At 46.7% G+C, this 13,897-nt stretch overlaps 1 protein-coding gene across 1 annotated transcript in view; it reads right to left on the reverse strand.

Annotated features, from left to right (window-relative positions):
• Window positions 1-4,568: 4,568 nt before the first annotated feature.
• Window positions 4,569-13,897, reverse strand: part of CFAP77 (cilia and flagella associated protein 77) — a 1,103,317-nt gene continuing 1,093,988 nt past the window's right edge. Inside the window, exon 5 of the mRNA XM_085613921.1 lies at window positions 4,569-4,753. Coding sequence (XP_085470047.1) covers window positions 4,631-4,753 — 123 coding nt within the window. The 3' untranslated portion in view covers window positions 4,569-4,630. The remainder of the gene's footprint in view (window positions 4,754-13,897) is intronic.

Here is a 13,897-nt window from a genome sequence, read left to right on the forward strand (position 1 = left end):
AATATACTTATTAAAATCAATATTAGTTATTTTAAAGAGCTGGAAACAATGTTTAGGCAGTTTGTCTGGGGTAAGGAGACACCAAGAGTTAAACTCCCAGCTGTACAGCTAGTCATTGATCAGGGTGGGTTAGCATTACCACATGTTCGTACATACAACGAAGCAGCCTTTTTAGATTTAACAGCATGTTAGCTGGTTTTTAATGTATCAATAGACAATTTTTGGGGGGATAAAATGGTGTAGGAAGCTGGCTCGCAGATCCCGATATTTCTAAAAACTTCTAAACTTCCCAAAAAGACAAGATACAAGACTCTGAAGGATTATTCCGTTAGATTACAATCCTTTTTTAGGCAAGCTGGTTCTTCTAAAACTAGGTGAATGCAAAAATCTGTATCTCCAAATTCAATCTAGTCACCTTGGGAATTGGAAAGACTGTGGGCTTGAAGAGCTAGGGTGCTTTGCAATCTTGAATAGAGTAATCACCTGGCAAGAGGTACAGCATAGAAGCAGGGATCGGAGCAAGCCAGCCCTTTTTGAATATTTACATTTTTTAAACAGACATAACTTTTCGTTTAATAGTGCCCCGTCTAAATTGGTGATGGCTCTTTTTGGAGCTAAGCTAAGAGGGCTGGGTAACTGGTACCGTCTTCTGAGCACTCAAAGTGAATCTTTATTGGTCGAGAAGCATTTAGAAAGGATAACCCAGGAAACTCAGTGTTCCTTTTCTGGCCAGGAGTGGCAGGTCATAAGCGGGTTAGGGAGTAAAGCCTTGAGACCAGCCAACTTCAAGGGAATGGCCTTTCTGTCCCGGTGGTTGGCATACACCCACAAAGCCCTAAAAAACAAATACCCAGAGGTTGAGAATAGATGCTCCCTCTGCAGACAGTAGGAGAAGGGGCCTGGCTACATATTTTTTTAACGTGCCCTTGTTTATGGCCTTTCTGGGGTGAGATCTTCTCGGCCTTAAGTTGGGTGATTTAGAGGCTGAGGTTGCCCTTTTTGGAATCAGCAAATCTAGGGCAAATTTGACAAAAGCAGGGGAGACCTTTTAAGCCATTTCCTCCCTCGTTGCTCGCTCCCTAATTCTTCAGAATTGGAGGTCGGTGGAAGCACCTACATATGAGAGGTGGTTAAATAAAATGACAGGCCAGGATTTTTAAAGAAGCTTATGCAAAGAGGGTGGGCGCTACTAAAAAGTTTACTGCAATCTGGAAATATTTAGGAAATCTTGAAACCCCAACTGATTTGTAGTCCTATTTGAGGCTCGGGGAAATTGGGGGAAATGTGTTCTGGGGATTTGTCTGGTATATTTAGCACTTTAGCATCTTTGCACTTTAGTATATTAACATTTTAGCATTTTAGTAAGCATGAATTGTACATTCGGAAAGTTGGTATTTTAATGTTAATTTCAAATGTTAGTACTCTATAAAAATCAAATTATTGACTCTTCTTTCACTTCTTTCGCATTTTTATTGTATTGGCTTTCTCCGTGATTGATATGTATTGATCTAACAATATTTCCCGGTTATTTATTACAACTGTTATGTCCCTGATGCTCTGCTCAATAAAAAATATAAATAAAAAAAATAAAAAAGAAAGCCTTACATAGGGTGTGGAAGCCTGTAAATGTTCTGAGATCCTCTCATTATGAGCCAGAATTGAGTCTGTGAGGCAAATAGCAACACCTTACATTGCGGGCTGTGGAAGGGGCTGGCTCCTTAAAGGGAAACTGCACAGTTGATCAATGTATTCTTTCCTTTTGTGTACTTTATTCCATCTATGAGTTGGGAGACTTCCTTTGTTGCAGCACATTTGAGGTCTCTTGCTGCAATGTTGTTTTGTGCATAAATTATATAAAGCGAGACATTGGAAAAGATTAGCTTGCTTGGTCTATCGAGGTTAGGCATGCATTTGGGAAATTACTTGTTCGTCTCCGATAAATACATAAGCAATTCTTTATGGAAATAAAGGGCATATTTACAAGTCCCTATCGCCACCACAATGTCACTTTTCAGGACGTTCCTGTGGCAATAGGGGCTTCGCCTTATTTACATTATTATTATTGAGCCACTTAACATGGCTTAACGCTGCCTTGTAAATAAGGCACCCTTTCATACTATACTTAGCATGAAAGGGGAGGGTAATGGGTGTTGCTGTGGGCGTTCCACTGCAACACCCATTGATTTTGATGCTGCCCCATATTTACAAGGGCAGCGTAAATATGGGGCAGCACAAACCACTAAAGGGAGAGTAAGGGGGAAAACAGGCAACCCTACTGCCCCCCAAGAAAGATAATCTAACCGCAAAAGAAGTATGTTGCCTCAAGCAACACCGCGAGCGGGAGCCCAAAGGTTGGATGCAAATGCTGTCTACTGCAGGTCACGTGGGGCGTTGTAGACCAAGGAGGCCATCCTTAATGGAAGAGGATGCCTCACACACAATATTGTGTCATGCTTCATAATAGGCATCCTCTCCCCACCCTGGTAAGATGGTACCACCAGGGCAGACGCAACCTCCGCAAAGACTTGACGGTAGGAAGTAGTTCTTACAAAAGACTTGCAGGACAAGGTCGGGATCCAGTTTAATTAAAATACCTTCAGGTGCCCTGGTTATCACCTTTATTATTGAGGACCTGAGGTACACTAAAAACAAATTGAGGGATGGAACCCTAAGAGAATGATGACTCTAGTCCATCTTACAGTCTGCCAACATGTTTCTGCCCATACAATAGGTCTGGGGCATTCATCAGGGCTGTTGCATCCCTATTACAACAATCCTTCCTCCCATTCAGGTTGAGTTAGGTGCAACCTCACACTAGAGAGTTCCCCTTTTTACAGTTAGAGACTCTGTTCTACTGACCACCTGCTGGTCCATTGGGGTATTTTTTGTGGTTAAAAAAAAAGTAAACGTAAAACACCTACTCCTTACCATAGGCTTCAGGGGATACCAGAGACTCGGCCAAAGGAGGGATGGCGGCCTTCATGGTCACACACTAATGTAGAAGGATACATACAAGGACGGACAACATAAAAAAAAAAAACAACGTATATAAGATATACAAACACCGGAGGGGGGGTGGTTCTTCCGCTTGGAAAAGACTATGTCCGCTGTAAAGGAAACCGTCCTAACAGAATTTCATATGGTAGCTCCAAGTATTCACAAAAAGGATAGCCTTCGAGTACAAAATACTATGCTTAGGCTAAGTTTAAGTCTTTTCCCACTTTGTATTTGTGCTGTTCCGTGCAAGTTCACATGAAAGTCGGAAAATAAAGGAGAAATGAAAAGATTTCTCCATGATAGCGCCTGGTTGAAGTGGGTGTTATTTTCTGACACAAAACCCTGTCTACCTTTTTAAGTAAATAGGTTTTTACATCAGAAACCGTGGATGGTTGCAGTGGAACACCCATGCAACCACCCATGGAATGCCCCGTTGGCGCAAAGTAATGCAAAGCAGCACTATTCACTGCTTTGAGCTACTTTCACATGATTTTCCAGTGCAAAAGATGACTTATGCTGGAAAGTTAAATTAGTAAAAACGATTTTGCATTGATTTGTGTAACTTTTGTGATGCAAACACGGTGCTAAATCATAGTAAAAATACCCCGGTGCGATAAAATAAACCAAGGAATTGGCGTAGCGTAGCAGCGCATGTCTTCTTGCAGCGCTGCCCTCTGCCAATGTGAAAGGGCACGAATGCATCGTATTCTTGAAATACAATACATTCCTGTCCTTTCCACCTGCGCTGGCGCACCATGGCCTGCCTAGTGCCAGTGCAGGCACCATTGCACCATGGTGCAAGGGTGTCTGCATTGCATCCAGGATTGTTTTTGTGCAGGAGTGGGCACCTTCCTGCACAAACATAATCCATGGAGGAGTTTTCTTCATTCTATGTGTGCTGCAGAATGCAGCTCACATGGAAAAAGGTAAAAACGAGGAGAAATGAAAATATTTCTCCTGGTTACACCTGCAATGGGGAGGCGTAAGGTTTTAGTGTTGCCCCAGGTTTACGTGATTTTATAAATCTGGGGCAGTGTCAAAATCCATGGGTGTTGTGTGGGAAAATCCACAGCACCGCCCATAGAATGCCTCCTTGATGCAGAGTAAGGTGACGCAGTGACTTGTGCTGCCTTGCCTTACTTCATATCTATGAGGCCATGCGAAGTCACGCAGGGTGGCTTTGCGTTGCCTCATAGATATGATTGAGAGGCTCGCACCACCAGAGTGTCAAAAAAGTGCTGCTACAGTGGCTCAGGCCTCTTTTAAATGAGCCCCCAAGTTTATAAGTGAGATATGGGAGAACAGGAGTCACTGCACGTATCACACTCTATAGGCCCTCGTATTGGGGGCCTGTGTCCCAGGGAATGAGGGAGGAGTGCCCGAAATCATGGGGTCGATGGAGGGACGGTACTCTCACGTCGTTCTCTGTCCTCGCTATCTGACCCCACAAAACACCTCTAGATGCCCCCAAACAACAAGAGACTAAGAACTTTGAAGTAGGGAGGGTCCTATCCACAAACAACTCGAACACACACATTGCTGCATAAGAAATTGTACACAGCACCCGTACGTACTTTTGTTATGTAAAACTTTATTTAATAGTATTTCCCTGTACCCAGTTGCCCGTGCCTCTTTATCCGATGGTGTAGATGCCCAGCCCGCGCTGGCCGCCTCTTGCCACGGCCTCCACCTTTCGTGCGCTGAAGGCTCTCCTGCGGTCGTTGTTGGTTGGGAAGGTATCAAGGTTGGCACACACCTGCAGGGGAGAGAAGACGTGACAAGGTGAGGGTCAGCGAGGAACTCACGGGAAGTAGCCACAGTGGCATGTAGGAACAAGCCATGGACAAGGTAAACATCGCTGGTACCCCACGGCCCATATGACAGACCACCCCACTGGAGGGGCGTCAGTGTGCAGCAGTGGCCTGCTCTGGGTACCACTGGGCCTTCACCTTTTTCAATAGTATTTACAGTTTTGTACGTGTAATGGCTTTGTTATTTTTATTTTATACTTGCATATTGCACAGTCTGCCATTAACTACACAGCATTTTTCTAAAGCCCATGGATGGCTTTTCCAAGACTGATCTTTTAAGAGGTGCATTTGAAATCCCATATTACATGTAGGAACAAAGTTAAACGTAATTGACTTAAAAATGCTGGCCTCGTTTACAGCAATTTGATGCAGGGCAGCACTGCGTGTCACCTTGCTGCGCTGCCCTGTGTCAAAAGGGCAGGAATGGTTTGCATCTATGAGATACTGTGCATTCTTGTCCGCTTACACTGTGCTGGCGCACAGATGGCTGCCTTGTGCCAATGCAGGCACCCTTGCACCATGGCGCAAGGGTGCCTGCATTGTAATCAAGTTGTTTTTGTGCAGGAACGGGCACCTTCCTTCACAAAAACAACGGTTACACCATTCCTGGGGAGGCAGACAGTTTCGACGCATTCCCAGGTTTACTGATCCTTGTAAATCTGGGACAGCGTTAAAATCCATGGGTGTTGCGTGGGAACACCCACTGCAACGCCCATGTCTTACTCCTTGGTTGCAGAGTAAGGCAGGGCAGCGCTTTGGGCTCCCTTGCCTTACTCCATATCTAAGAGGTCATGCAAAGCCACACAGGGTGTCTCTGCGTCACCCCACACATATGATTGAGAGGCCAGCGCCACCACAGCATCACAAAAAAAAAGTGATGCTCCGGCGGTGCACGTCTCTTGTAAATGAGGCTCCACCAGTATATTTATGGAATAAATGGAGCGGGCGCTACCTTCTGGTAATGTCTGGTGAAAGGGTCCATTATTAAAGTCACGTTTTTCAATTGGACGTTTCTGGCGGCACTTCAGCGCCCGTGTCTGGGACCGATGCAGAGCAGCGGCAGTGATCCTTTAGCAAAGCTTGGATTTTCAGGCCGGCTTGCATTTTATAGCACCAGCTACTAGAGGTGGGTGAGCCACCAAATGAACAGGGAGAGCCAAGCCAGAGCCGAGCCAAGGGTCCGGCTCGGCTCTTAGAGCTCATGCACAGGGAGAGCCAAGCCAGAGCCGAGCCAAGGGTCCAGCTCGGCTCTTAGAGCTCATGCACAGGGAGAGCCAAGCCAGAGCCGAGCCAAGGGTCCGGCTCGGCTCTTAGAGCTCATGCACAGGCAGAGTCAAGCCAGAGCCGAGCCAAGGGTCCGGCTCGGCTCTTAGAGCTCATGCACAGGCAGAGTCAAGCCAGAGCCGAGCCAAGGGTCCGGCTTGGCTCTTAGAGCTCATGCACCAGTCGAACCCTGAAAGGGTTTGCGATGTAAATCATACATCACCATCACTTAAAACATAATGAAGTCTTTTCAAAATTCAAAAAAGTGATTTCCTTTCACATGTGGAAGCTTTGACATTAATACGTCACACAATAGCAAGACAGTTGCTGTCTAAACCCTGCACGTGGCCAAGATTCTTATACAGCAGTGGTCTTTAAACCTTTTAATGCTGTCCTCCCCAGTATATATAAAAAAAACAATCATTCGGGCCCCCACAGAATCTTTCACAATTATTCCATTCAATTTCAAATGTTTAAATATGCCTAGACATATTTAAACATTACGGTTAAGTTTCCTTTTATAAATGCAATCAAATACATGATTGCCAAACATTCTGTTCAGGTAACCTAGGCCTTGCTAACCTGTAAAGGTATCCTCAGTGTTTGAAGAGTATTTGTGGTCCTTCCCTTCTGACACATACTCCCAGCCAGATCTAAATGACAAAGGATGTCAGCGACGGCCCGTTACAGACCGGCTCACCGCTGCTCTTTTGTTTTCAGCTTAAACCAACCACTGCTCTCAGCATGAAGCCTCTTTTAACCAGAGAGCCTGGGGCCTGCCCTGGGACCAGGTAAGCCCCCTCCCCCGAGGGGGGCCCGCCCCCCAGTTTGAAGGCCCCTGGTATAGAGCAACATTACAGTTTATTAAAATAAATATAATAGGTTTGTGTACAGCTGGTATTCTGAGTTCACATATTCAAAGGTAATTTCATACATTATAATGATAAAAATACGAGTTGGTGCAATAAAATATTTACCTAGGATCACACAACTTAAGCGGGGAACCTGCAATATTGCCAGGTGTTCTGGTTTCATTTTGTACAAATCAGACATTATATGTCTTTCTATTTGCCTTTCCTTTTTATGTTAACCGTTTGTTTTTACCTACTTGTGCATTTTTCTACAATTTCTACATACTGCGAACAGGGAGCGCTTTACATGAGCATCAGTTACATTACACAAGGTCACGCTGATTATTTCAAGTTTTCGGGAGATTAAATGATTTACATAGAATCACAGTTTGTTGGGCTGACTCCGAGGCTCGAACCCGGTACTCCAGTCTCAAAGATGCCAGCTGTGGCCATAACGCCACATCCTGGGTAGAGGGAGGGAGGGAGGCAGAAACCGTGCGAAAGCTCGGCTCGTTATAGCCTGAAGATTTCACAGGACCTCGAGCTGAGCCAGAGCAAGGCTTCGGGCTCGAGCCTGACTCCAGCTTTCAGTGGTTCGCCCACCTCTACCCGCTACCAGGCATGGTATCTTGGCACTGTGCTTCCTTTGAAGATTGTTGGGGCATATCAGCAAGGAACGGCGATGAATAACGCAAAGCGCGCTTAGCGCTTTGTTATTCATCGCCGTCTATCTCTGGAATTTATCGCCCTGGTAGTGCGTTATCAACAACGCGTTGCTCCAGGGCGATAAAAATTCCAGAGATAGCGGGGGAAATCGCCGTTTTGCAGGGAACATCGCTGGTTTTCCAGCGATGTTCCCTGCAAAAGGGCGATAACCTTGCTGAAACGACCCTGTGGTCGTAGCAGCATATTCCACCCCCTATGTTAGGGATGGGTAAGTCAGGATTTTAGCAGACGTTAGTTTTTGGAGAAAACAGCGGTTTTCTCCAAAAACTAACATCTCCTAAAATGCTGGGGCAGCCTTGTAAATATCGCGATGTGCACATCAGCGATATTTGCGAGGCTGTACTGCCCACTTTGCATCTCATTAGAGATGCAAAGGGAGGCGTCGGGGAAAAAGGGTGCTAACATGCAATTATGCATGTTAGCACCCTCTTGTAAATAGGGCGATAGTTTTATCTCCGCTTTTTTGGCTTTTAAAGCCAAAAAAGCGGAGATAAAGCCCTTGTTAATATACCCAGTTTACCTTTGCTGAGAACCCAACCACAGACTGTGACCCCAGAAACACATTTCACAGTGTCACACTTGGGGGGGAATAATTTCTACCTTCACAGACGTCACACAACAAGGTCTGGATGCGACAACATTCAGGTGCGTCACTCCTAGGCCCTGATATCTGCAGCCACAGAGGGAGGAGATGGACAGGTCCCAGGCAGGAAGTAAAGAGGTCCCAGAGGTGGACTGGTCTGTTTGAAGTGTTCTTGGCTGGTGGTGTCGGGTCAGGTCGAGTAGCAGCTAAACCGCTCCTTCTTTCATCCCCATTGAGTAATCTTGACACGTTGGTTGGTGGCAGCGTGATTTGATTTTTTTCTAAATCCGTGGAGTTGATTTCTGCCACCCCCTGTGTGAAGTGCAGTGTGGTCACTCCACAGCAGAACCTTTATCCTTGTAATGCATATACATGTGTTTGTATACGTGCATAAGCGTGCACGTGCATGGGTGTGGGTGGGATCTAAAATAAACTCTTGCATCCCCGAGCTCCCTACTTGTAACGATGGGTGCCGAAAACCATCACCTTCCTCATCCATCTTCCAAGTCCCGGTCCTTGTATAATGAGCATTACGTTTCCCTGGCACAAGGTGGGCAACAGTTGGGGGAGTTTTGGCCATTCGGCTTTACGCTTGTAATGTGGGGTTTTGACCAAATTCTGCCGACCGCATTGTGGAGGAGTTTTTTCTTGTATGCCGCTCGCCAATGGTAAGTTTGCGATCTAGAATTGGCATCCCCTAGTGTGATTTTCAGGTGCTCAGAAGGCAACTGGCGAGATTTTCCCAAAGCGGGCGGTCACGATCGTTTGCGGAGAGAAAGCTGCAGCTCGAGTAGAACATTTACTTGAGCAGCAGTAAACCAACTCGAGGTGCAGGGCCCTGTGGTGCACCATGTGGTGCTGTTTCCCTGATTTTTTTAGCATGGAACAAGCACCCGGAGCTAAAAATGAGCGCAAGCAGCGCGACGTGCCGACTGCCGCTTGAACTCCGAACTCCGCAGCATCTCGTGAAGTTTTCATGTAACTCCGCAGAATTCCGTGGAATGAAACTTCACTAGTTCCACCCATTCTCATTTCAACCACATAAATGAAGTAAACAAGTGCCCCTCCTAAGATGGCAGACACAGGACTTCCTGGTATGTGTGGAACCACAATGGCTGATTTTAGCATGGTGTCGGCCTTGCAACACTTCCAGTTATCACGGCCCGTTGCTAGGCAAGGAGGTGACGGAAGAATTGTTTGCTCTTTTGTAATCACAAGCATTTGGGTTTTGCTGCTCTTGTAGTAGGAGGGTATGATGGAGTGAATGCCTGTGTCTGAGGGAAATCCTGTTCCAGAAGGGAGGTCTGGAGAAGAAGAGACCCCAGTATCTGTGGATCCTGGGCCTGACATCTAGCTGTTGATAAGAATTATAAATAAGGTGGTGAAGGCAGCCGTTTCGTAGCTCAGGAGGGTCCACCTTCAACGAAAGTGCCTACGGTAGCTGCCTCTCAAGGTTTGGACCACTCTGGAGACGACAGAGAGCAGTGGAGCAGACGTGTTCAAGGGTCAGAATTGAAGGACTTGATTTCAAACCTCTGTTACAATATTTCATTCCCTGTGGCACCCTCATGGGTGGAAGAGGATGAGTTATTCTGCCTATATAGAAGAAAGAACCAGCCTCTTTGCCTCCACAGACAGCCACGAAGGGTTAATTAACCAGGGGATGCGCAGATGTGGAAAAGACCAGTTTCCCTGGATTGCCAGGCGATATCCCGTTGAGAATTTTCCAGTAAACGTCCCAGCAGCAGTCAAGGTGGACTCACTGATGGCCCATCTAGCATCCAGTGGCGCCATCATATTGGAGGATGCCGCACCCTCAGACTGCATGGATAAGAAGATTGGGGGAACAATTAAAAGGGCATATTCAGCTTCAATCAATCAATACATTCTTTATTTGGTCTAAGATGGCCATTAAAGCACATAAAACAATAAAAAATCCACAAATCATCTTGTATCTAAATTACACTATTCAGCTTCTAATGTTGCCCTCGGAGCTGAGGCTCATGTCACGTACATATTACAGGCACTGCTCCAAGATTCCCATGCCTCGGTAGAGGCGTTACAGCTGCATAACCACTGAACACTTAGATTGCCCATGATGGAGCAACAGGTTAGAGTTCCAGCTGAGATTTCATTTGACTCCTGGCCCACTGCTGCTGTGGACGCAGGTGTGACCATAGAAGCTAGACATCACATCTGGATGCGTTCATGGAAAGCGGAAAATCCACACAAATCCTTGGTTCTCGCCTTGGATTAATGGAGTCAAGTTGTTTGCTCCACAGCCAGAGGAATTAGTGAAGCAATCCATCAAGGATTGGAAACTACTAACTTCAGTGTATCCTCCTTCAAGGGGAAGAGGATTTGGTCTTCGATGAGTCTTTAGGGAGGGTTTATCTTCAAGAGGTTTCAACCAGCCCTTCCATGGCAGAGGATGAGAGCGTGGTGGTCCCTTGGCTGGAAGATCCCAGCAGCGCCAGCTTCAGTGGTGGCTGACCATGCCATCGTCCACTTTACCATCTTTGATGCCCAGCACACCATCTCCAATGGACGCAGGCCCTAAGCACAACAAAACCCAAACCCACAGCAGACCTTGACCACGCCATCCGAAACTTCACTGCCTGGATCACCAGATGCAATGACATAGTCGCCCGGCTAAAACAGCAAAAGCCAACAATACCTCCAAACAAGTCAGATGGTACACTCCAAAGCTCGGAACAACCAAACACAAAGCAACTACAACCTCCGCATCAAGGAGGCCAAGATAGCAGCAATCAAGTCAACATTGACACTGCGGCCAACCACACAAGAGAATCGTCAAAGTTGTCAAGGAATTCTCCAACCCGACCAGGATCACCATCCACCTCTCGCTAGAACTCTGCGACACCATCTCAGACTACTGCCGCTGCAAGATTACCATCATCTACAACAACCTTGACTCTCAACCCACCACTCTCAGCCTGAACACCCTCCCTCAACCAGCAAACACCAGCCGCACGATAACCACCTGTCCTCGATCACCACTTAAACCACCTCAGCCATCATGTCATCCATCCACTCCAGGGCACCCTATGTCCCCTGCCCCCACCATCTCTTCAATCTTGGAACTAACCCCATCAGCACAGAACTCACCAGCATTCTCAACACCTCCATCTCCATGGCAACCTTCTAAGATGGATGGAAACAGGCAGAGGTCAGACCGAGAAGCCTTCTGCTGACCCCAGTGACCTCAAAAATTACAGACCCATCTCCCTGCTCCTCTACCCAGCCAAAGTGCTCAAGAAAGCCATCAACCAACAGCTCACCAAATACCTGGAACTAAACCAGCTTCTTGACAACTTACCATCAGGATTGCGAGCCAACCATTGCACTGAGACCGTACCGATTACCACCACAGACGACATTAGGGCCCTCCTCAACCACGGAGAAATGGTAGGCTTGATCCTCCTTGACATCTTTGCTGAGTTTGATACAGTCTCCCACCACACCCTCTTCAACCGACTCCACAACATTGGCGTACAGCAAAAGGCCTAGTGGATCGCTTCTTTACTCTCAGGATGCCCTCAGAGCATCCATCTCCCTCCCTTCACCTCCGCACCCAATGACTTAGATGCAGCATGCCCAAAGGGTCATCCCTCAGCCCCACCCAGTTTAACATCTACATTTTTTTTTTAAACAGATTTTATTTCCATTTTCCAGTTATTAGTAGTACCGTTACATCCATTCATTCCTTGTATATTTTCTACATTTGTTACATATTAATTTTTGAAATTTTTTTAACATCTTAGTTCTATTTCATGGATCTGTCCAAGTTGCAATAACCTCCCTCAATGCCCCTCCTCCTGTTCTCCCACTGCAGGTTGCTGCAGTTTGTCCACCTACGACATTCTTTGTTAGTTACTGTGGTGGCTGATTCTTCTCCCTTTGGTGGCATTCTCCTGTTATCCTCCCCTAGCCCCTCGGGTCGACATAGGATTCCTCCTCTGTTAGTATCTGCTCTATTGCTCCTACAGGTTCATGTCTTATTGGGCTTTCTTGTTGGGATTGTGTCCCCGGTGTTGTGCTTCCAGATCCTCATGTCTCATGCTCTCTACGAGTGCCTCTCACGCTCTGGCCCTCTCAATTGTACCTAGTCCTCTTTGTGCATTCCTAAGCAGGATCCTGCCCTCACAGGCCGCCCATTTCTCCAGTTCCTGTTTCCACTTAGCTATGTTGGCCCCCCCTGGAGCTCTCTATTGACTAGTAAATTTCTGTTTGGCTAGGATGAGCGCCAATTCTTGAAACTTGTCAGTGATCTTTGTTTTAGCTGTGTGGGGGAATAAGTTGAGAAGGCAATGGGCCGGCGTGCATGGTACCTCTCGTTCAATAAATCTAGCGAGTTTGATTGTCACTACCTGCCAGTAGGCAGTCAAGTTCTGACAGCGCTATAGCATGTGCATAAAGTCCGCCCCCACCTCGCCGCATCTCGGGCAGCCTGTGTCCTCCCTATGGAAGTAGCGGATAATTCAATTTGGGGTAAGGTATGCCCAGTGTAGTGTGTAGAAACTGATCTGTCTAAAGCGAGCGTTTCTTGAAATCCTGAGCATCCTGCCCGTAATGTTCTCCCAGTCCTTATCTTCTAGGGGCCTACCTAAGTCTCCCATCCAACTGTCTCAGTGCTGTCAGAGGTCTAATGGCATCACTACCTACAGCCCTATAGAGGCAGGTGACCGCCTTTATGGTGCCCCCTGCTGTTTCTATGATGCCACACCTAGAGTGATGATCTGGCTCTACATTGCCCCTTCCCCAGTATCTTCGTATGGCCCTAGCGATCGCTCTGTGTAGTAAGAACTGACCCTGAGGGATACCATAATCTGTTCTAAAACTATCGAACGGTAGTAATTCCCCATCTTTATACAAGTCTCCCACTTTAGTAGCCCCTGCCTGCGTCCAGTCTTCTAGACCCCTCCACTGTCCCCCATGTGGTAGCACTCGGAGTGCTATCATTGGTAGGTCCGGGGAGTAGGGTCGCCGGGTCCGCGTTTTCTGGAGGAACCTGTGCCAGTATCACCATATCACTTTGGATTCACTCGTAGCACTGGCTGAATGTCAGCTGCAGCTCCCCGCGGATTTCGACCTGGCCCTTTCGCAGTTCAACAATTGGATTGAGAAGGTGGTTTGTGATCTCACTCTGCAAGTCACACCTAGTTGCCACAATGCGCCTATGTCTAAACCATGGTTCACCCCCCTGCTTAAATCCCAGAAACAGCAGTGTTAGAGGCTGGAAAGAAAATGGAGGCAACACTATGGCGTAGATGCCAAGACAGAACTGAAAAAAGCCCATAAATCCTATTACGCTGCGATTGGATCGGCTAAACGCTCTTTTTATGATGATTGGATCGCTAAGTCGGCCAATAATGCTAAGGAATTATTTAACATTATTAAAAGTTATGTTACCCCAACAGCTATGAACAATGCCCACACCCCTTCTCTTTCCTGGTGTAAAGAGCTTTCTGACTTTTTTATGAATCAAGTTAGGACGCTTCAATTGCTTTTTAACAACCTGGAAGCCCAGCCCACGCAGGTGTTCTCTGACCTTAATACTGCTTCTTCCACCAAAACTACCTTCTCCTCATTTACTGGCATATCCCTTGCAGATTCCCTGGCTGCTCCGTCTTCTTTAAAATCTG

The sequence above is a fragment of the Triturus cristatus genome, chromosome 1_2, assembly GCF_964204655.1.
Source record: "Triturus cristatus chromosome 1_2, aTriCri1.1, whole genome shotgun sequence".
NCBI classification, from domain to species: Eukaryota; Metazoa; Chordata; class Amphibia; order Caudata; family Salamandridae; genus Triturus; species Triturus cristatus.